Genomic DNA, 24,252 nt, shown 5'->3' with positions numbered 1-24,252 from the left:
TAGGTAGACAGATAGATGGGCAGTGAAAAGAGTATGTGTGCTATGTTCAATAGTATAAGGTTTGAGACACTGAAAACTGTTTTCAGATGCAGAGACCCACATTGCCTGCCTACTGTAGAAGAGCAGTTGTCATGGAAACTGTAAGGCAAAGCTTTCCCCTCATGGAGCAAAACCGTGTGGCCAATGCCATGGCTGAATTCATGCAAGTCTTTCCTCAGTGAGGGAGTTCTATTAACTCCGGCCTATGAATCGTGATATGAGCGGGCAAAAGCGCTGAGGGAGGAGCACCCTTCACAAATGGAACAGTAACCTGTGCCACTCGGTCATGCTGTCATCAAGGCAGCATTGTGCATCGTCCAGAAACATATACAACATCTATTATCCATAAAATATACATTGGATACAGTATACCAAACACTAGGAACACCTTCCTTATATTGAGGTGCACCCACTCCCCCCTTCTGCCCTCAGAACAGCCTCTATTCGTTGGGGCATGGATGTCCTTTGGTTGGTGGACCATTCTTGACACACACAGGAAAGAGTTGAGCATGAAATACCCTGCAGCATTGCAGTTCTTGACACAAATTGGTGCCCCTTCACCTACTACCATACCCCGGTCAAAGGTACTTAAATGTTTTGTCTTGCCCATTCAACCTCTGAATGGCACACATACACAATCCAGGTCTCAATTGTCTCAAGGCTTAAAAATACTTATTTAACCTGTCTCCTCCCCTTCATCTACACTAATTGAAGTGGATTTAACAAGTGACATCAATAAGGGATCATAGCTTTCACCTGGATTAACCTGGTCAGTCTATGTAATGGAAAGTGTTCTTAATGATTTGTATACTCAGTGTGTTTGAATTTTCAAACTAGTTTTTATTGGGAAGGCAGATAAAGCATTTTTATCAAAAGCAATCACTTTTGTGTGTGAAAACACAGAATCCTACTCATTATGCCATGTGCTTAAAGGGATAGTTCACTCAAATAAAAAAAATACACAATGGTTTCCTTACCCTTTAATCAGTCCATGGACAAGGTAGGACAGCAATCCACGCTTTGGTTTAGTTTACCTGGCAGTGGCTGGCACTGTTTCCAAATTATATGTTTTAGCATTTGTGGCACAAATCCCATTCAAGTCATGGAACCGGAAAATGTTTGTCATCAGGGAGGGTATTTTTCTCCTCGCTCTGCTGACAAGCATTTCTTCTCTGCTCATTCAGGAGTAATAAAGGCCTAGTTCACTAATTTGGTGGATAAATATATTTTATTGTTATTTATCAAGGGGTACTGCAGCACCCTCAGCACCCCTACTTTCTGAGGCTATGCCTCAGAGCCACAGCCAGGACAGGAAGCCAGACTGTCTTTGTCTACAGGAAGTGGACCTGTATGTTACAAAGGCAGGACAGGGTGATGCACAGCACACTCAGAAGCCAAACCATGCAGGAAAGGTGAACAAGGTGAGCCAGGGGTACACGCAATGCCGTCGGGGGTACACCAAATACAAATGTGATTCCCATGTTCAAACAGTCCATTTAGATTTTCCAACAGGGCTATACAATTCGGGGATGTTTTTTTCTCAACTCAGTAGCCTCGTTTCACTGCCAAAATTCAAATGAAACCATCTAGTGTTCAGCGAAATAACAACACAATGTCAAATACAGGTAGCCTAGTCAAAGAATTAATATCCAATCACATTAATCGTTACTCACTCGCAGGAAACCTTCACTCTTGCGCAGAAATTTAGAAACGAAACATGCCAATTTGAAAAATAAGCCACGAGAGTGTTTTGAGCTAGAATTAAGATGACTTTCGAGTAGTAAGACATGTATAAAAGCAACAGATACCATTAATAAGAAGGGGCTAGAAGTGTCTTATATGGTGAGCTACCGATTGGCTAGGACAGACAAGCCCCATACTATTATGGAGGACTTAATACTTCCTGCTGCCGCAGATATGGCTGGGACAATGCTGGGGGAAAAGGACTGAAAAACTACACAGACAAGGCCTTCATCAAACAACACTGTTTCACGATGCATCAGTGACATGGCAGGAGATGTTTTGAAACAATTACTGCTTTGCATACAAGCCAATGAATTCTATGCGTTATAGCTGGATGAGTCAACTGATGTGGCGGGCCTGGCACAGCTCCTGGTATATGTCCGTTACGTTTATGGTGGGGGGGTCAATTAAGGAAGACATCCTCTTCTGCAAACCACTGGAAACCAGGACAACAGGAGAGGATATTTGTAAAGTACTGGGCAGCTTTGTGACATCAAATGGACTTTGGTGATCAATATGTGTTGATATCTGTACTGATGGACCAAAAGCCATGAAAGAGAGACATAGTGGAGTGGTAACAAGCAAGTAGTTGCTCCCGACGCCAGTTGGGTACACAGCAGCATCCACCGGGAGGCTCTTGCTGCCAAGGGAATGCCTGACAGCTTGAAAGACGTTTTGGACACTACAATGAAAATGGTTAACTTTGCTAAAGCAAGGCCCCTGAACTCTTGTGTATGTTCTGCATTATGCAATGATATGGGCAGCGACCATGTAACGCTTTTACAACATACAGAAGTGCGCTGGTTATCGAGGGGCAAAATATTGACACATTTTTTAAATTGAGAGACAAGCTTAAAGTTTTCTTTATTGACCATCATTTTCACTTGTCTGACCGCTTGCGTGATGACGAGTTTCTCACACGACTGGCCTATCTAGGTGATGTTTTTTCTCACCTGAATGATCTGAATCTAGGATTACAGGGACTCTGCAACTATATTCAATGTGAGGAACAATATTGAGGCTATGATTAAGAAGTTGGAGCTCTTCTCTGTCTGCATTAACAAGGACAACACACAGGTCTTTCTGTCATTCTATGATTGTTTGTGTGCAAATGAACTCAAGCTTACGGACAATGTGAAATGTGATATAGTGAAGCACCTGAGTGAGCTGGGTGCGCAATTACGCAGATACTTTCCCGAAATGGACGACACAAACAACTGGATTCATTATCCCTTTCATGCCCTGCCTCCAGTCCACTTACCAGTCCACTTACCGATATCTGAACAAGAAAATTGCAACAAGCGGTTCTGTGAAAATTGAATTTAATCAGAAGCCGCTGCCAGATTTCTGGATAGGGCTGTACCCAGAGTAGCCTGCCTTGGAAAATCGAGCTGTTAAGACACTGATGCTCTTTGCAACCATGTACCTACAGGTGAAGTCGGAAGTTTACATACACTTAGGTTGGAGTCATTAAAACTTGTTTTTTAACCACTCCACAAATTTCTTATTAACAAACTATAGTTTTGGAAAGTCGGTTAGGACATCTACTTTGTGCATGACACAAGTAATTTTTCCAACAATTGTTTACACAGATTATTTCCCTTATAATTCACTGTATTCGCTGTAATTCCATGTTTGAAGGAGTACAGACCTATTAAAAGTTTGGGAACCACTGAGCTAGAGCTAGCCAAGCTTGTCATATCCTTTCTTAAAACATTAAAGGTTTGTTTATGGGTTGTTAATGTGTAACTCTGTGTTGTTGTTTTTGTTGCACTGCTTTACTTTATCTTGTACTGATCGCAGTTGTAAATGAGAACTTGTTCTCAACTGGCCTACCTAGTTAAAAAATTAAAAGAAAGAGATTAAGGTGTTGTTGTAGCCAGAACCCAGATGACTCATTCAGAGCAGAGGAGCCCCTCACTAGCACCGTCTGATGAATCATGTGACAGCTTTGCATCTATCCCATAGACACAGCCAACCTAGGAGAAAGAGGCGGAGCCTATGAAGATTCACACCATCTTCTCCCTGCCTACCCGAGGCACTCATCAGCAGCTCCCGTGGTTCCGCACGCAGCTCCAGCTCCTGTGGTTCCAAACACATCTTCCATGGTTCCACGCCCTGCTCCAGCTCCCGTGGTTCTCCCCCTCTGCTCCAGCTCCCGTGGTTCCGCACCCTGCTTCAGCTCCCGTGGTTCTCCCCCTCTGCTCCAGCTCCCGTGGTTCCGCACCCTGCTTCAGCTCCCGTGGTTCTGCACCCTGTTCCAGTTCCCATGGTCATGCACCTTGCTCCAGCTCCCGTGGTCCCGCACCTTGCTCCATCTCCAATGGTTCACCCCTCTGCTCCAGCTCCCGCGGCTCCGCACCCTGCTCCAGCTCCAGCGGTTCTGCACCCTGCTCCAGCTCCCGCGGTTCCACACCCTGCTCCAACTCCCGCAGTTCCGCACCCAGCTTCAGCTCCTGTAGTTCGGCACCCAGCTCCAGCTCCTGTGGCTCTGCATCCAGCTCCAGCTCCTGTGGCTCTGAACCCAGCTCCAGCTCCCGTGGTTCCGTACCCAGGAACAGCACCTGCAGCACCTGCTCCATACCCTGGACCAGCATCCGCTGCGCCACATCCTGCACCAGGATTTACACCATACCTTGTTCCAGGTGACAAAGCTTATCCAGTTCCAGCAGTGCCAGGCTTCCATCCAGGTTTAGGTGTGCCCTATCCCAATCCAGCACCATATCCTGCCCCAGGACAGATGGCACCCGCCACCTGGCACGGATCAGCTGATTGCCTCATCATATGGCATGCCGAAGCCGTCATTGCCCTACTTTCAGAGCGATAGAGAGAGTGACTTTGCCCTCCTCAAGATGGCCCTAGATGACCTGATGAGCAGTCACAGGCACCTAAACGAGCGGTATAAGTATCAAGTGCTCCTGGCCCACCTGAAACTACAGAGTGCAAGTCCAGCTCGCTAAGGCCTACATGCAATACCTGAGAACTTACACTGCTGCCTTACAAGCCCCGCAGGACAAGTACAGTCAGCCCTGCCACTCGTCCAGTGTGAGCTAGCCACCATCCTAAACTTCCCAGCCATCAAGTTTGGAGATGCAGAATCCTTTGACACCTTTGCCCTTTCTATCCACTCACTGGTAGGCATGCTCAGCACCCTTGAGTGGCAGAACGGCTTTGACCTCAGATGTGGATCCCATGTTGACCGGCTCTTGAGAAAGATACCACAGAGCTACCGGGATGAATTCGTTGAGTACTGCTTCGAACGCAGCATCCTCAGGACTGGCACAGACCAGTCGTTCACCTTGCATGACTTGGCAGTCTGGTTACAGAAGAAGTCCCAGGCTAAGCACATATCAAGCAGAGCCAGAGCCCTGTATCAATGTGATATGCCTAACCCATTCAAGAAAGACCAACATGCATTAACGAGACAGAAGAAGAAATCTAGCGCAATCCTTTTCAACACAAGTGAAGATCCCAACCCCGAAGGAGCCTGCTCAACCCCAAGCCATACTGTCCCTACTGTGACAATAAAGAACACTTTCTCAACTCATGTGAAGAATTCAAGAAGCTGAACACAGGACAGGTCGTCAAGTGGATAAAGGATGGAAAAAGGTGTTGGAAGTGAGGATGATCCTACAAAGCTGATGCTTGCACCCTCAGATGACCTTACAATACATGTAAAGAGCAGCACCTAACAATCCTTCATGATACCATACAGGAAAACCAGAAATGCGTGTCCCTACGACCAAGGTGTATCTGGACAGACCGAACTGATCGGCTAAAGTAACGCTGAAGGTCTTGAAGGTCTTACTTCACAATGGAGACCGAGCCCTGGAGACATACGCCATGCTCGGCGATGGCTCAGAGCGTAGCATCATCCTGCCACAGGATGTTCAAAAACTAAACCTAAATTCTAAGCCTGAGAGCCTCACCCTCAGGACAGTTCGACAAGATGTTGTGCAACTGCAAGGTGCCTCAGTGACCTTTGATGTGTCCTCCCTTGCACAAACCTTTCGAGTACTATCAGATATGTAAGGCATTCACAGCAGACAACCTAGGCCTTTCCGAACAATCCTGCCCAGTAGCAGCTCTCCAAAAGCGATATGACCACCTCAAGTAAGCTGCCTTTGTCACCGGTGGACCAAGCTCAACCTCTGCTGCTGAAAGGTTCAGACATGCCTCACCTCCTGATACCCATACAGCCAGTGTGTACAGGCCCACCTGGTGAAGCCATTGCTATCCACACCGAACTCGGCTGGTCCCTGCAAGGCCCTACTAGCTTTGTCCACACAGCACCAGCTGAACAGTGCCTGTTCACCACTACCGTCTCGCCTTCTGCCGAGCACTTCAGAAATGTGGAGTGACTTTGGCAGATCAATACCCTTCCCTATGTGAGTGAGAAGCTGGCAACTTGCTCGAAACAAGACCAGCAAGCCATGACCCTTCTCCCGACGTCCACCTCTAGAATAGAGGTTGATGGCGTAAGCTCTATGCTACACCCTTGCTTCATCGAGTCAATGATGCAACTTTCCATGCTCCAAAGGAAGCTGTACTGCCAAGCCTCCCTAGCATGGAGGGAAGACTTGCCAAAGACCCAAGGTGTACTGCCAAAAGATCAAGAAGCTGCAGAGGGCAGTTTACGTGTCACTGGTGCCACCCGAGGTAGCTGAACAATCTACTGAGTCCTGGTTTATACCCCACCATATTATGCATCACAATGGAAAGGATAGGATTGTTTTTAACTGTTCGTTCCAGCATAAAGGACAGTCGCTCAATGACCTGTTCCTTGGTCCAACATTGGGACCATACCTGCTCGGTGGCCTCCTCAGATTCCGTCAACATGCCGTAGCTGTAAGTGGTGACATCAAAGGCATGTTTCCTCAGATCCAGTTACCAGTTGACAAACCGGTGCTACTCTTCATCTGGCAGAACATGCATAGAACTGAAGAACCGAGCATCTATGAGTGGCAGGTCTTGCCATTCAGCACGACTTGTAGTCCCTGTTGCGCCATCTACGCTCTGCAGCAACATGTTCAGGACAACATAGGAGCTAACGAAGAGCTTGTGAAGTTTTACGTAGACAACTGCCTTCAAAGCATCCCCTCTTCCGATGAAGCAAGAAACCTTGCTAATGGACTGTGGCAGTGGCTCCATACAGGAGGCTTTGAGATACGACAGTGGGCTAGCAATGTACCAACTGTCATCAAGCACCTACCACCCGAGGCCAGATCGGAAAGCAGCAAACTGTGGCTTTCACAAAGTAGCACGGATCTCCAGGAACCAACCCTGTGGCTATGATGGAACTGCCTCAGAGGCTCCTTGGGATACAAGCACAGCACTGTGGAGCGCTCCAAACCTACAATGAGGAATATATACAGCATGCTCACCCTTCAATACAACCCACTAGGCTAAATCAGGCCTTTCACAACCCAAGCCAATGAACTCGTCCAGGACCTGTGGAAAGAAGGGATAGGTTACAACCCAACCTAGTGAATGGGACTGTTTTTCTGCAAAGGGACCAGGACGACTGATCCATGTAAAGGAAAGAATGAATGGGGCCATGTATCGTGAGATTTTGAGTGAAAACCTCCTTCCATCAGCAAGGGAATTGAAGATGAAACGTGGCTGGGTCTTTCAGCATGACAATGATCCCAAACACACTGCCCGGGCAACGAAGGAGTGGCTTCGTAAGAAGCATTTCAAGGTCCTGGAGTGGCCTAGCCAGTCTCCAGATCTCAACCCCATAGAAAATCATTGGAGGGAGTTGAAAGTCCGTGTTGCCCAGCAACAGCTCCAAAACATCACTGCTCTAGAGGAGATCTGCATGGAGGAATGGGCCAAAATACCAGCAACAGTGTATGAAAACCTTGTGATTACTTATAGAAAACGTTTGACCTCTGTCATTGCCAACAAAGGGTATTTAATAACAAAGTATTGAGAAACTTTTGTTATTGACCAAATACTTATTTTCCACCAGAATTTGCAGATAAATTCATTAAAAATCCTACAATGTGATTTTCTGGATTTTTTTTCTCATTTTGTCCGTCATAGTTGAAGTGTACTTATGATTAAAATTACAGGCCTCTCTCATCTTTTTAAGTGGGAGAACTTGCACAATTGGTGGCTGACTAAATACTTTTTTGCCCCACTGTAAATAAGGTATTTCTGTTTTTTGTTTTTTTTATAAATTTGCAAATATTTATAAAAACCTGTTTTCGCTTTGTCATTATGGGGTATTGTGCGTTGATTGATGAGGGAATTAAAAAATATATATTTTAGAATAAGGCTGTAACGTAACACAATTTGAAAAAAGGGAATGGTGTCTGAATACTTTTCGAATGCATTGTATATGCCCATATATGCATATATACTGTATGTATCCAAACATACACTATATATACAAAAGTATATGGACACCCCTTCAAATTAGTGGATTCAGTTAAATCAAATCAAATTGTATTTGTCACATACACATACTGCCACGGTCAACTGTAAGTGATGTTATTGTGAAGTGGAAACATCAAGGAGCAACAACAGCTCAGCCACAAAGTTGTAGGCCACACTAGATCAGAGAACGAGACCGCCGATTGCTGAAGCCAGTAAAGCTTAAAAATCTTCTGTCCTCGGTTGCATCAATCACTACCCAGTGACAAACAGCCCCTGGAAGCAAAGTCAGCATAATAACTGTTGGTTGGGTGCTTCATGAAATGGGTTTCCATGTCTGAGCAGCCGCACACAAGCCTAAGATCACCAAGCGCAATGCCAAGCGTCGACTGGAGTGGTGTAAAGCTTGCCACCATTGGACTCTGGAGCAGTGGAAATTGGCAACAGTCTTTTGCCCATTTATCAGCAAAGATAAAATAACAATAATTCCATACAGGCAGATGTTATTACCCCGCCTGGTTTCTGCAGCCGAATTGCCCGGAGACCAGGTTGTATTACAGGTACGTAGGCTAATCTTAGTTCCATAGTGTCAACAGTGAGAACTGTATGCTCTCCATACCTGTTCATCCCTACTTCCTGGTCACCCGTGCACCAATATATATGTGACCTGTGACTGATGACCCAACACATAGTCCCCTCTAGTGTACAAATTTTGTGGAATACACAAATGGACAACAACCACAAAAGTAGGCTGACATGGCTTCTACAGTATTAATGGTATAGACTTTATACCAGAGAAGGCTGTTGGGAGGGGCTATAGTAGGATGGGCTCATTGTAATGGCTGGAATGGAATCAACTGACCAGAGTCAGACATGCGTTTGGTGTGTCTGGTACCATTCCAAAGATTCCATTCCAGCCATTACAATGAGCCGGTCCTCCCAGAGCTCCTCCCACCAGCCCCTCTGCTTTATAGCATTGGAACAATGACAACCTGCAAGGTAAGGTTACATACAAAAGCATCATATTGTAAGTTATCTCACATTGCAACTTATTCTAATGATTAAAGGGCAGGGGGGAAAAGATATAGAACAAGTCAATTTCAACGGCTGTTTGAGCGAGTTTGTTGTTTTCGGGGTAGGCTTTCTTTGCTCTGTTGATAGCCCAAGAGCTGACTTTGGTGTTTAACAATGGGAGGTCCCCCTCCCTCTGATGCTGAAGGCCAGTGGGCCTGATCCAAAAAGCATATTTCCCAGAAAGCTTCACTTCCTTGCCAAGAATATCATTGTGTTTATTGTTCATTCTTATGTCCAGAAACAACATACAGAGACTTAAATATTCAGCGCCATGCCCTTCATCTTTTAAGCAGAAAAGTGTGCAGTGTAACAGTATAACTTTAGACCGTCCCCTCGCCCATACCCAGGCGCGAACCAGGAATCCTCTGCACACACCAACAACAGTCACCCACGAAGCATCGTTACCCATCGCTCCACAAAAGCAGCGGCCCTTGCAGAGCAAGGGGGAACTACTACTTCAAGGTCTCCGAGCAAGTGACGTCACTGATTGGAACACTATTTAGCGCGCACCACCGCTAACTAAGCTAGCGTTTCACATCCGTTACACTCACCCCTTTTTTGACCTCCTCCTGTTCCGCAGCAACCAGTGATCCGGGTCAACAGCATCAATGTAACAGTATAGCTTTAGAACGTCCCCTCGCCCATACCCGGGCGCGAACCAGGGACCCTCTGCACACATCAACAACAGTCACCCACGAGCAAGGGAAACTCCTACTTCAAAGTCTCAGAGCAAGGATGTGATAATGATGTTTGCCCATTCAATGATGATAAGGGGATGATGTTTCAGCTTCAGCGTAGTAGACCATTGGGAGAATTATCCACACATCCAAGAAAGTCATAAACATATTGGGGGTTATGGGCATGCTGACAAATTACTATTCACATGCATTTAGGTCAGGGGTTCATCCAGTGAGGTTTCAGGTTAAAATAATCTACCAAAGTAAAATATAATATAATAACATGATGGTGTATTATTTATTCTGTGGGTCTATGCAACACTACAAAAGAGTGACAGGACAGGTGCATCTCACATACTAAATGTTTCCCAGGTAACTGTAGCATACCTGTTTTTCCAGCATTATCATCCTCCCAGATTCATGACCTTAACATCTCTTCTCGTGCATGTTCAGGATATATTCTCTTTTCTTCTGCACCAGCATCCAGCATTTTGATAACGATATTATCCACAGTGATGCTTGTGCATCAAATCAGCGTGTATGTTTATCCTTGTGGAAATGTGCAGTGAGTCCAGCACCACCTTGAGATGACATGTACTGTAGTAGGACAACAGGTATTGTACTCGTCTATTCAGCTATTAGTCTAAACTACACAGTAAATTGCAGCATTCGTGCATTTAATTTCTAGCTTCATCCTCTATCTTCATTGTGCCCTCCTGCAACCATGGGGAAGCATGCAATGCGCATTGGTCTGATTTGAACAATTTCATGCGATTTCTTTATTTGCAATTGTTAATTTAACCCCCCCAAAATAGTCATAAAAGTGAAGTTAAATAAATAATACAAATGACGGGTCATATAATGCCTGATCCTATCATTTTGCTTTGGTGTACATAGCAGCATCACGCAGTGATTTATTCTGTCTATTTATCTTATGTTAGGAAATTATTTACAGCTGTGCACTGAGACTGGCAAAAAAAAGAACAACTGGCCTACCGATGTCAAATATCTATTTTCTGCCTTCTGTCCGGCTCTTAGGTAGCAGACAGACGTTTTTTTACAGTATGCCCGACCTTATAAGCTTCTAAAACATTGATGCTCTTGAACACCCCACCAAATCGATACTATGTTCTTGAACAAGTCCCTACGCACTGCATTGTGGGAATTTATGTAAAAGCAAGATGGCAGCTTCCTGCGGGAGAACTGTCGGTAAGATCGGCTGGCACATTTTGGAGTCTGCAGCATGTCTTGCTGGGAATATTGCCTCTCTGGTTCCAAGGGTCTCGCTGCATAGATCAAGCAGGGCACACGGAACGGGCGGTTCAGGATTCCGATCCAAACTGCCCTTCACCCCTCTGCGCGGTGGTCGTGTCCTGGGGTGTGCGTTCCTGCTTGGAGGGGGACTTGGCTTGTATAAAACAATACACCTTGCTGAATAAGAAGATGCCAATGTAATAGGCAATAATATTAGCTATGAAATGTATTGTCATTGATGTCCATATAGTCTACCTGAAGCAAAGCATGGCAACCTGTCTGTGGTTTGCCTAATAAATCCGATGGAACGCATCGCCACATTCGGAACTACTGGCTGGTGTACTTTTGTCATGTAGTTTGCCCAATGTTACATCCACGTTCAACCAAATTTGGCCTTTTTAAATATTTTTGCAAGTTCATAAAATGTTTCTGACTTGTACGTCTTCCACAGGCTTATTCTGATTGGTGGCCTGAAGTTGACCCTGTACCAGTACAAGACCTGCCCGTTCTGCAGTAAAGTGCGAGCTTTTCTGGACTACCATCGGCTTCCATATGAGATTGTGGAGGTCAACCCTGTCATGAGGAAGGAAATCAAGTGGTCAATTTACAGAAAAATGCCAATCCTAATGGTGAACAATGATGTGGTTATTTACAGCTGCACTAGGGTCAGACAGGCTTCCTGTATATATTTGGCTTGGAAAACGTACCTCATTCCAGGAATAAGAAGTGCGTTCTCCGAATAGTCCCATTAGCCTAACTGTTACAAAGAGAAGATTGAACGACTGCTAGTTTTTTAGCAGTTGCTCAGTCTTCTGTGTAACAGTGGGGATAATGGGACAATTCGAAGTACATATCTCGCACCGGCTCTACAGTGTCTTAATCTACACAGGAAGCCTGTCCGACCATAGTGCACCTGTAAGCAAGTGGGTCGGATCTGATGGCTAGGCTTGGTATTAGTTACAGGTGTCTATGGGATGATGGAAAACCTGTCATGTGATCGCTCTCCTTCTGTGCTCTTGACCTATCAGCAACTGAACAATTCCTCAGTAATAATCAGCGCTTTGAAGACACAGTTGGTGAGCAAGTAAGTAGCTACCTCCTGAGAAGTGTTCAAGTTTTTTTTTTACATAGTGGTCCTTCTTGATCATGATAACTAAGCATTCTGAATTCTCTCTCTTCCTCCAGAGATAAAACCATCTCAGAGATTCTGCGCTGTTACCCAGAGATGAAAGCGGTCAATGAGAAGGGGAAGGAGGTGAGAGTTCAACAACAAGTAATGGTGAATGAAGGGTAAGGTCAGATGATGTACCCAGAGAAAGACTCCAGAAAGTAGGTGAACACATTGGATGCCAAATTACTGCTGCCCATAATGACAATTCTCAATGTTATTAATGAAAATTAATGCATTTGTCCAAACCTCTCTAAAGACCTACTGTGCATCACTATTCTTGATAGATTCTGTCAAGCATCATCTAGGCTTAAATGTCCCTTTCTCTTCACTGTCCATCTTCAGAGAGGAGATCAAATGGCGTAAGTGGGCAGATGATTGGCTGGTTCACCTGATCTCGCCCAACGTGTACCGGTCCACTGGAGAGGCCCTGGCCTCCTTTGACTATATTGTCCGTGAGGGCAAGTTTGGCACTTCTTTGCAAAGTATGTTGGAGCAGCTGCCATGTTTGTCATCTCAAAAAGATTGAAAAGTATGTGGGTGACAAAACATTTTGTGGTTGTCTGATACTGTGGGGCAAAAAAGCCCGCCACAGGAGTCGCTGGTGCGCGATGAGACAAGGACATCCCTACCGGCCAACCCCTCCCTAACCTGGGCGACGCTAGGCCAATTGTGCGTCACCCCACGGACCTCCCGGTTACGACAGAGCCTGGGCGCGAACCCAGAGTCTCTGATGGCACAGCTGGCGCTGCAGTACAGCGCCCTTAACCACTGCGCCACCTGGGAGGCCCACATTGTAGGATTTCTAATGAATTCATTTGCAAATTAAGGTGGGAAATAAGTATTTGGTCAATAACAAAAGTTTCTCAATACTTTGTTATATACCCTTTGTTGGCAATGACAGAGGTCAAACGTTTTCTGTAAGTCTTCACAAGGTTTTCACACACTGTTGCTGGTATTTTGGCCCATTCCTCCATGCAGATCTCCTCTAGAGCAGTGATGTTTTGGGGCTGTTGCTGGGCAACATGGACTTTCAACTCCCTCCAAAGATTTTCTATGGCATCTCCACTCCAGGACCTTGAAATGCTTCTTACGAAACCACTCCTTCGTTGGCCGGGCAGTGTGTTTGGGATCATTGTCATGCTGAAAGACCCAGCCACGTTTCATCTTCAATGCCCTTGCTGATGGTAGGCTTTGTTAATTTGGTCCCAGCTCTCTGCAGGTCATTCACTAGGTCCCACCGTGTGGTTCTGTGATTTTTGCTCACTGTTCTTGTGATCATTTTGACCCCAAGGGGTGAGATCTTGCATGGAGCCCCAGATTGAGGGAGATTATCAGTGGTCTTGATCAGGCCCTACACCCAAACAAGGGCACTGCGTTCATCCGCCTCTGGCCTGCTCGCCTCCCTACCACTGAGGAAGTACAGTTCCCGCGCAGCCCAGTCAAAACTGTTCGCTGCTCTGGCCCCCCAATGGTGGAACAAACTCCCTCACGACGCCAGGACAGCGGAGTCAATCACCACCTTCCGGAGACACCTGAAACCCCACCTCTTTCAGGAATACCTAGGATAGGATAAAGTAATCCTTCTCACCCCCCTTAAAAGATTTAGATGCACTATTGTAAAGTGGCTGTTCCACTGGATGTCTTAAGGTGAACGCACCAATTTGTAAGTCGCTCTGGATAAGAGCGTCTGCTAAATGACTTAAATGTCTTGTATGTCTTCCATTTCCTAATAATTGCTCCCACAGTTGATTTCTTCAAACCAAGCTGCTTACCTATTGCAGATTCAGTCTTCCCAGCCTGGTGCAGGTCTACAATTTTGTTTCTGGTGTCCTTTGACAGCTCTTTGGTCTTGGCCATAGTGGAGTTTGGAGTGTGACTGTTTGAGGTTGTGGACAGGTGTCTTTTATACTGATAACAAGTTCAAACAGGTGCCATTAATACAGGTAACGAGTGGAGGACAGAGGAGCCTCTTAAAGAAGAAGTTATAGGTCTGAGAGCCAGAAATCTTGCTTGTTTGTAGGTGACCAAATACTTATTTTCCACCATAATTTGAAAATAAATTCATTCAAAAATCTTAATGTGATTTTCTGGATTTTTTTTCTTCTCATTTTGTCTGTCATAGTTGAAGTGTACCTATGATGAAAATGACATGCCTCATCTTTTTAAGTGGGAGAACTTGCACAATTGGTGGCTGACTAAATACTTTTTTGCCCCACTGTATATAACTAGCCAATAATGCTTAGTGATGAGCTCTGTTTAAATTGAATGCCTCTATCCTGCAGACACAACTTGCAGGATGATGTGAGACAGGATCTGTACAAGGCAGTCAATGAGTGGGTGGCGGCCATTGGCAAGAAGTTGTTCATGGTTGGAGACCAGCCGAATCTGGCTGACCTGGTAAGAGCATCACATCTGTCATGTGAAGCATTGTCTTAGAATTCTAGAACTTGTATTGTCTACTTTGTCTAAGATGCAGATTTCCTGATGAGACTATTTGTTTACAATAGCCAAAGTGTGTTTTGCTGATTGTCCTTGACTCTCCTCTCTGCAGGCAGTGTATGGGGTCCTGAGAGTGATGGAGGGTCTTGAGGCCTGGAATGACATGATGGAGAACACCAAGGTGAAGAGCTGGTACAGACGCATGGAGAAAGCTACAGAAAGCCATGAAGACCACAACTGATCCTGCTCAAAACATTGACCAATGCTAGGAGACTTGAATTCAATAGCACTTCCAGCCCTAAGACTAAATCTGTAATGTCATGAGATGGGAAAAGTGATTGCGTTAAGTAAAGATTGCATTATAGGCAGAAAAATGCAATAACATTTTGTCCTAAGGACCTTCTCCACCTGCTGCAATTTACAGAAATCTACTTCCAACCTTGATATATTGTCTGTGAAAATGCACCCAATGATTTGTTTGCTTTAAAAAAAACTGGCAGCAATTAGCTGTTTATACTTGTTTACTGACTACCTGGTGTCCCCCAGTGTCAAAGCTGCAGATTTGAACAATGTGTATGACATGGGTAAAACCAAATTGGCTGTTTTAAATTTACATTACCTCCAGTCTTAGCATTTTGGGTTCCATTTTTTTTGCCAGTTTTATTTTCCATTCAAAGGTTTAAATTTAACGAGCTAACAAGACATTTGATGACGCCATGAAATTTTCCCTCTAGGTTTCATCTTCCATAAGTTATGAAATACACTTGTAATGCTTTGATGGAAAGTATACTCAATCTTATGGCTACCTGTTTCAGGATGTTAACTTCCTGATTGCTTATTCTATCTCAGATGGTTGTTCGAGGGTTCCAGTCATGAGCAGAAAATGTATTCTCAATTATGCAGGATGGCTGTTAAGTGTGCAAAGTGAAATGGGTTTAATAATTTGGGAGCTACCATTGGAAAAACTTGTTATGTATTAACCAGTCTAATGTGCATACATGTAAAAAGGTTAAATAAAAAAAGTATGTTTTAATTCCGTAACACCGTACATTGTTATTTTACAAGTTACACCTGTATTATTCATTTCACTCTAAGACTGCATTTAGACAGGCATCCCAATTATGATCTGTGATTGAGCTGCCTGTGAACGCAGCCTCAACGGTTTGGTACAAGCTCAGCACTAACAGAGTGGTAAATGCAAACCTCACACTATATAAAAACAGCTAATCACATGTCAATGTACAAATTATAAACATGTTGGTGGATTCCATTCCATTATGACCACCCTGACAAAATGACTTGAATAGGGGACGTCATGATTGAGTACTCAGATCTAAAAGCAGTCAACAAAAAATAAATACAAATAGAAACAAAAAAAAGGGAAAGAAATCCCTCAGTTTAAAATAAGTAATACCATATGAATTTGGTAAAGCAAACTAATCACATTACACTGAATCGGGGGAAAAAGCCTTGAACTGTACAGCAAGAAGCTACATAACTACCCTATTAGTATAATGTTCTCAACAAGGGTAAGGAGAAAAACAACAGATATGACTATGTAGTAGGATTAGCACGAAGATTGGATAAAATGGTTCATGTTTCAGTCACGATACAAGCCAGTTATAATTTGGTTTTAGCCAACTATACTAAGTATACATTCTATTAAGCAAATTGATCAGGATATAGTGCATCATTGCAAACATAACTTCCACATCGAGACTGAGCTTCTCTACCTAGTGCATTCTATGAGTTGTGGACTGGGGTGATGCAGCCTTGAATCCAACTGATGCATCATGTCCAAAACCTTCTTTCCCATCCTTCCATCCCCCACTCAGGATCTCCAGAAGTGGGAGCTCAGCTGGCCTTTGGGGGGAGGGATCTGCCTGCTTCTTAATGAACTCTGATAGGGAGACAAAAGAAAACACAGGATCATTTTTGACCAATTTTAAGAGTTCAGTAGGTTTTAAAGACAGTGCATCAGTGTCAGTTAAACAACAGTGCCTATGATACTGTGCTATACTTGGCCTTGCAGCACACTCACCTCCAGGAACTGCTTGAGCCTCGTGACTGAGCCCGCCTGGCCTTGGCTGGTGACAGCTTCAATCCTAAGAAAGGACAAATGACAACATGAAGTCTGAGCATTGACAGAGCGGCCACGGTAGAGTGTACCACAAAGTTACAGCAGACTATTTTGTTCTGATGTAAAACTGAACTGCTGAGTGGCGATTGTACCTTGGCAAGTACTCCTCTTGGATGAGCAGAATGAGCTTCCAAAACTGAACCTGATACTGCTTCATCAGGGCGTTGCCACAGACCTAAGGGAAGACCGAGAACAGGGGACGTCAGTGACCTGCATAAAATGTCTAGTCCAGAGACCGTCTTTGGAGACAGGTGTCAGAGACATGACTCATCACCTCTAGGAAGTCAAAAAGGAGTGTTGCCGTGACGTCTGCCAGGGGCTCCATGTTCAGCATCTGAGCCAGCCAGCGCCAGCCGTTGTTCAGCCCATGTGGGTCAGGCTGGACACAATGATAATAAAAGGTCAGCCTAATAACAATATACAATTGGGGGGGGGCAGTGAAGTGCTTTGACATAGTGATATTAGCATTCGTTATGTAAACAATGTAGGATTGTCGATACCCCTTGCTTGGAGCCATAAGGCCATCTGAGCTGTATCATAGCAGCATAGAGGCGGATCATTCCTGACATCCTCTTCAAAAAGCTGTCCTGAGCTTCCACCCCTCCATCTTCCACACGGTAGCCTAAGATTCTGGTGGGACACAGAACAACACTTCAGCCAGAGCAACTAACCTCATCTGCTTAGATTGTGGAAGCAACACACTTGAAATGCAGCATTGGTGTTTTCAACCCAAAGTCATGGAATTACATCAATTTCTGTTTCATTACAGTTCGTTCCAGATGCATTGCAAAACAGTGTGATGCCTCACTGACTTCTGATATTCCTCTACAGATGTGCCATCCTTCATAGGTGGGTAGTGGGGCACGGCGTAGGGGCATTTCTTATGAAGGTGGGCGAGGATGAAGTCTCCGACTTTGGGGTGAAGCTCCCACACCCCAGAGGCCACCACAGCGATGGGGAAGGCTGCCTCGTGGTGGGACGCCACCTCCTCCTCTCCTTGTTTCTAGAGAAACACATTGACAAGGAAGCATTTAAGAGCTCTATGAAAAGACACTACAGTCTTTTATTTGTATGATGGGAGTATAAAATGTAACAGAAAAGTTAGGCAATTAGGAAAAAGTATAGAATTGTAAAGAGATAATACAGACCAATAGTGCTGTGTCTCCAGCAGTTCAAGCCAAGGTCATGTGAACTCACCACAAACTTCTCGGCCAGTTTGTAGCTGACAAAGTCCAGGCCGTTGGGATGCTGGGAGGTGGAGACAGACTGCCCTCCGGATACCACTGATCTCCCAGACAACAGCTTGTCAATCTTGTCAAATATTTCCCTGAGCTTGGAACCTGGGTATTTGACAAACATGGCGCAGACAATTTCAATCTCACGATTATTATAGCAATGTTCACCTTCTTTCACGTTCCCATAGATAAAATGATTGTCATTATAAGCCTCGGAGCCCTCTCCATAACCCAGACGCACCTGAGATACTGGAGATCTGGCTGACAGGGATTGTGGCTGCCTTCTGGAGCTCCATTCTTAGTTTCTTTGTCTGAAAAACAAATGTAAAAGGTAATAGGAACAAAAGGGTAATGTTGCCATTTGTTTGTAATTTAGCTTTTAATGTGAAGGTGTATCATAATATGGGAACTGCATTTTCCTATAATGGCACAGTTCATTCCTCACCCATGCACAGTTTCAACCAACCTGAATATCCTTAGTGTTGTTCAAGCCTTCAAAAGACTGTGCACACTGGTTAGCGGAGTCCTGCAGCTCTTGGTACCACTTCAGGGTGCTCTGCTCAGCTTTGGTCTGCAGGCCTTTGGAAAGAAGAGTGCTTTTTAAACCACTTGTTCACTACCTAACCTTTCACTCATTCGTACATACCCTATGTAACCAAACAAAGACGATGCTTTCATCCATCCATTTATCCTCCCTCTCCTTACCCTTTTTCCGTGCCTTCTCTTTGGCTGACAGAGCTGCACTCTTCTTCTGCTCTTCCTGCTGGGCCTGCAGCATTGCCATCTTCCTGTGTTCCTCTTCCTCCTCCTGCTGCTTCTTCCTCTTCTCCTGGGCCTGGGCAGCCGCCTCTTGCATCACCCGGATCAGTGACCTCATCTCATGCAGTGCCCGCTCTGCCACCGTCATATCCTCCACACTGGGGAACTCCCCCTACACAATCACAACGATTTACCCATATTGAACAGAAAAAGTTCATAAACAGGATGAAAACAATAGATATTATTCCCCACTCCCCCATAGCATGGGTCTACTTCGACAAAGACAATCATAGATGAGGGATAAAGAGAATCACACTGACCTCCGCTGTCATGCGCACCACCTCTGACACCTGGGAGCATAGCTGGTTAGCACGGGTGCTATAGGATGTGAGATCAGGGGAGGGGCCTGACTGGGTGGGTGCGGCTGGCTCCAGGAGCTGATTGAGTTGAAGTATCTCTTCCTGGATGGCATTGAGAGCACGCAGTCTCTCCCTACCCTCCACCTGTCTCTGCCTCTCAAATTCCGCCTCCCGCAAACGCTGTTGCTCCGCTTCCCGCAGGCGCAGGTTCAGGATCTGTGAGGGGCGGAGGAGGTTTTTCAACCTGTATCTAAATACAACTTTTTTGCATTTTGCTTTCTGAAATTCCAATGTTTAAACTTTCAATACCTTTATTCTGTTCTTGTGCTCTTCTTTCAACTTTTCTTGGCGCCCAATGCTTTCTTGTGTTCTTTTAAACAAGAGAAAGACAAGCAGCAAATGAAGATTCTTGACATTTAACACATTTTCAATTCTGTCACAGGGACAGCAGCATATTGGTGGGTGAAAAGGAGACGATTATGCTTTAGAGATAAAAACTAGCAGGGTGTACTCTCTGTCCATCATGTCCCTCATACTCTGGTACTCCTGTCTCTGCTTCAGCTCCATCAACTCCTCAAAGCGTTTGAGCTGCTCTGACTCACGACTTGCAACTGAGGCCACCAGCTTCTCCTGCAGCTCCTGCCTCAGACTCAGCTCCATCTGCGCCAGGACATTCAAGAGTCTAGATTAGGTATGAAATGCTAGCTTAACATAATGCCATATATACAGTACCAGTCAAAAGTTTGGACGCACCTACTCATTCAAGGGTTTTTCTTTATTTGTACTATTTTCTACATTGTATAATAATAGTCAAGACATCAAAACTATGAAATAACACATATGGAATCATGTAGTAATCAAAAACAGTGTTAAACATGTGGAAATTCTTCAAAGTAGCCACCCTTTGCTTTGATGACAGCTTTGCACACTCTTGGCATTCTCTGAACCAGCTTCACCTGGAATGCTTCAACAGTCTTGAAGTAGTTTGTTGGCTGCCTTTCCTTCACTCTGCATTCCAACTCATCCCAAACCATCTCAATTGGGTTGAGGTCGGGTGATTGTGCAGGCCAGGTCATCCGATACAGCACTCCATCAGTCTCCTTCTTGGTCAAATAGCCCTTACACGGCCTGGAGGTGTGTTTTGGGTCATTGTCTTGTTGAAAAACAAATGATCGTCCCACTATGCGCAAACCAGATGGGATGGCGTATCGCTGCAGAATACTGTGGTAACCATGCTGGTTAAGTGTGCCTTGATTTCTAAATAAAATCACTGACAGTGTCACCAGCAAAGCACTCCCACACCTCCTCCATGCTTCACAATAGGAACCACACATGCAGAGATTATCCCTTCACCTACTCTGCGTCTCACAAAGACACAGCGGTTGGAACCAGAATTCTCAAATTTGGACTCATCAGACCAAAGGATATTGCTTGTGTTTCTTGTCCAAGCAATTCTCTTCTTCTTATTGGTTCCCTTTAGTAGTGGTTTCTTCGCAGCAATTTGACCATGAAGGCCTGATTCACACAGTCTCCTCTAAACAGTTGATCTTGAGAAGTGTTTGTTACTTGAACTCTGTGAAGCACTTATTTGGGCTGCAATTTCTGAGGCTGGTAACTCTAATGAACATATCCTCTGCAGCAGAGTTAACTCTGGGTCTTCCTTTCTTGTGGCAGTCCTCATGATAGCCAGTTTCATCAGTGTTTGATGGTTTTTGCAAGTGTATTTGAAGAAACTTTCTGAAATGTTCCGTATTGACTGACCTTCATGTCTTAAAGTAATGATGGACTGTCATTTCTCTTTTCTTATTTGAGCCGTTCTTGCCATAATATGGACTTGGTATTTTACCAAATAGGGCTATCTTCTGTATACCACCCCTACCTTGTCACAACACAATTGATTGGCTCAAATGCATTAAGGAAAGAAAATCCACAAATGGATTTTTAACAAGGCACACCTGTTAATTGAAATGCATTCCAGGTGACTACCTCATGAAGCTAGTTGAGAGAATGCCAAGAGTGTGCAAAGCTGTCATCAAGGCAAAGAGTGGCTACTTAGAATAATCTAAAATCTATTTAGATTTGTTTAACAATTTTTTGGATACTACATGATTCCATGTGTGTTATTTCATAGTTTATGTCTTCACTATTTTCTACATTATTCTACATTGTAGAAAATAGTAAAAATAAAGAAAAACCCTGGAAGGAGTAGGTGTATATAAACTTTTGACGGGTACTGTATATATTTTGTTGTTATGGTACACGAGACACCTGTCTGATGCACGCCTGTCTGAGTGGACTAATACATTGCGGAGGCCGCGGGGATGGCACACCAGTATCACATTTACCATTCTAATCTACAATGTTGGTTTGGTTACGGTAATTGCTGTTAATGCATTCAATATATTATTATGCCATGTTGATGCATGAACAAGATAACTAAGAAAAAATGAAAAGAAAAGAGCTTTTGCAACCTTAGCTTTGGCACGATGTTTCTCCTCACAAATGCGTATACATCCTTCCATTTGAGTTGCCCTGGGAGACAGCAGTGAGATGGTGGGAGAAGGAATGGGGTTGGTGACTGGACTGAGATTGTTGCTGGCATCTGGGGCACTGTCCTCATCACCAACAATCTGCGGTGGATCGATATGAAGACAACTGTGGTGAGTTCATACGAATGTAAAATAAATAGTGTGCAGAGGGAGTTACATAATGGTATAAACAAAGCGGGAAAGAGACTTGCCTGCTCTGTGTCTTTCTTCAACCTGGGGACCAGTAGTGGAGAAGAGAGGGGAGTGGGCTGAGCATTGGCTGAAGGGAAGGGGCTGGTTGAGGAGACTGGGGCCTCCTCAGACAGGCCTGTGCTTGGGTCAGTGGAAGCAGAGCCCAATGAGCAGGTCTTCTGAAGCGCTCGAGGGCTCATGTTAAGCCTCTTCAAGATGAGCCCAGAGAGTGGGGACAAGCTAGGAGCTTCATTACAACCTGACAAAATATCCTGCAGGGACGAGAAAGGATCATACCAGTAACGTTATCACATATCTAATCAAATTAAATGCATATTTAAAACGTGTCCAATGTTGGCTAGAATACTGAAATCGTAGACAAACCATGGTCCAGCTAGGTAGCAGGCTAATAATTATATTGGTGATGTTGTAACTTTGTTTTTGCCAGTTAGCGAATGCAGAACATGCGAAACAACTTTGAACCTTTGAGCTAACGTTATATATGTGAAGCCGTTAACTAGCATGCTAACGTTCATTACCTCCCCCTTTTCGAGCCAGTCTGGGTTGTATTTCAGTCTTCCCTTTGGTGAGTTTTTCAAGGCCTCCAATGTATCCCATCGTAAACTTTCAGCAGGCATTTTGGCGTGTAAATAAACACACGACAAACACTTTAAGAGACAGGTGATTATTAGGCTAGCTGCTGATTTCGGTATAAGTACCACTGAAAGTCAAACTCCGACGTGGTCCATTTCCGGCTCTGATAAATCTATGGTTCCGAGTCGAGGCTGTTTATCCTCAAAGCTACTTTGCCCTCATAATGGGTAAAATCGTAACATGTTGTGAACAATGTTCATCTAAATACTGGGTGTAAAAGCTGGATAACTATCTAGATTTTTTCCTTCATTTTCTGAGTTTGTTGTTTGTGAAACACACCAGACTGTCCATTCTCATTTTAAGCATGTATTATTGTTATTGTTAAACAGTACAGTACATTTCAACTGAATATAAAAAATAGTACTCATACAGCTCATACAATATAATTCTAAGAATATTCAATCCGATTGGTGAGTGTGTGTGTCGAGAGCTTGATAGGACAGAGTCACCAAACACATTACTATATGACGCTTTGAGAAACTGAACATAATCCTGCAGGCTGTGGTTTGTGGAGTCAGATTGTTCCAGTCTCTCCTTCAGGTTCCTCAACTGATTCCAGAATATTCATTCCATCTGCAAAGAAAGAAGGACTTCCATATCAGTTCAGTTTGACAGAGTTATCATAGTTGTTGTATCATTCCTTATTATGGTGTTTAGATTTTATAGTTTGTATAAATAGTATTCCTGTCCATTGCAATTGTTTGCAAAGTTGTAACAAATATTTTACTAGATATTGGATGTATAATGTATAACACATATAGATAACTCTCTAGAAAACCAGGTCTTTGGGTTAAAATGTCTCACTCACATCCTCTTTGCTTCTGCGTAACTGACTGAGCTCTCTCCTACTGAGTCCCAACTGACTCTCCAGGTCCAGAGCCCTGGCCTGGCTGAACCTCTTTGCTGCAAAACTCAACAACAAAGGAGATACAGCAGGAGGCACAAAGGAGAACATCAGGAGATACAGGCCCTGCTGGACCAGCTGGAGGAGCTGAAGCAGCAGAGTGAAGAGAACAAAGAGAGTCTGAAGCAGGCAGACCAGACACAGAGGCAGAGAGCAGAGCACAGTGACGAATCAACCAGACAGCTCTCTGCAAAGCTGCTGGAGAAGGTCTGACACACACAGGTCCTCAGGCTACTCTCACGGGTTGACATGTGAATAAAGCCAGCTGTAGGCTCTGATCCACATAAAAGTTGAAGAAGTCCAACCAAAATGATCAAGTTGATACTTAATAAAGAACATCAAAATAAAAAAAACACTACATTTAAATCTTGACACTGAAACATAAACTGAAAGACTGCACAGGTATTTGAGTGATGTTCAGTAGTAAGACAGACCTGTCTCTGTCTGGCCTTGAGGGGCTGCTCCAGCTGCTTGGAGAGGATGCTGCACTCCCGGACCTACTCTTCAAGCTGTTTCTGGGTGCTGTGATTCGTCTCTGAGATCTCCAGCTTTAAGCAGTAGTCCTCTGACTCTAAGCGGGCCCTCTGAACCTGCAGCACAATTGTCACATATCAATTCAAAATCTTAGCTACAGACTGGATAGCATGCAGCATTATAGCTGGATTATAACACCTTGATTGAAGTACAGCCGACACTCCGATAG

General features: G+C 44.4%; 1 protein-coding gene and 1 pseudogene across 1 annotated transcript; one reads left to right on the top strand and one right to left on the bottom strand.

The window, feature by feature from the left end:
• Positions 1–11,066: 11,066 nt before the first annotated feature.
• Positions 11,067–15,819, top strand: LOC115139902 (prostaglandin E synthase 2-like; annotated as a pseudogene).
• gle1 (GLE1 RNA export mediator) lies at positions 15,788–23,551 on the bottom strand. Its single transcript, XM_029677760.2, has 17 exons — positions 23,454–23,551; positions 22,531–23,218; positions 22,012–22,263; positions 21,743–21,901; positions 19,783–19,931; positions 19,581–19,641; positions 19,233–19,487; positions 18,859–19,084; positions 18,620–18,732; positions 18,395–18,464; positions 18,116–18,258; positions 17,731–17,921; positions 17,419–17,548; positions 17,193–17,297; positions 17,011–17,093; positions 16,820–16,883; positions 15,788–16,678 (listed from the first exon to the last, which is right to left on the bottom strand). Exons 2-17 carry the CDS (start codon positions 22,627–22,629, stop codon positions 16,610–16,612), a joined length of 2,169 nt encoding a protein of 722 aa, XP_029533620.1. The 5' UTR covers positions 22,630–23,218; positions 23,454–23,551; the 3' UTR covers positions 15,788–16,609.
• Between the last annotated feature and the right edge of the window lie 701 nt (positions 23,552–24,252).

This window comes from Oncorhynchus nerka, linkage group LG13 (genome assembly GCF_034236695.1).
Source record: "Oncorhynchus nerka isolate Pitt River linkage group LG13, Oner_Uvic_2.0, whole genome shotgun sequence".
Lineage (NCBI taxonomy): Eukaryota > Metazoa > Chordata > Actinopteri > Salmoniformes > Salmonidae > Oncorhynchus > Oncorhynchus nerka.
The sequence above is the reverse complement of the archived record's forward strand: the minus strand, read 5'-3'. Positions and strand labels throughout refer to the sequence as shown.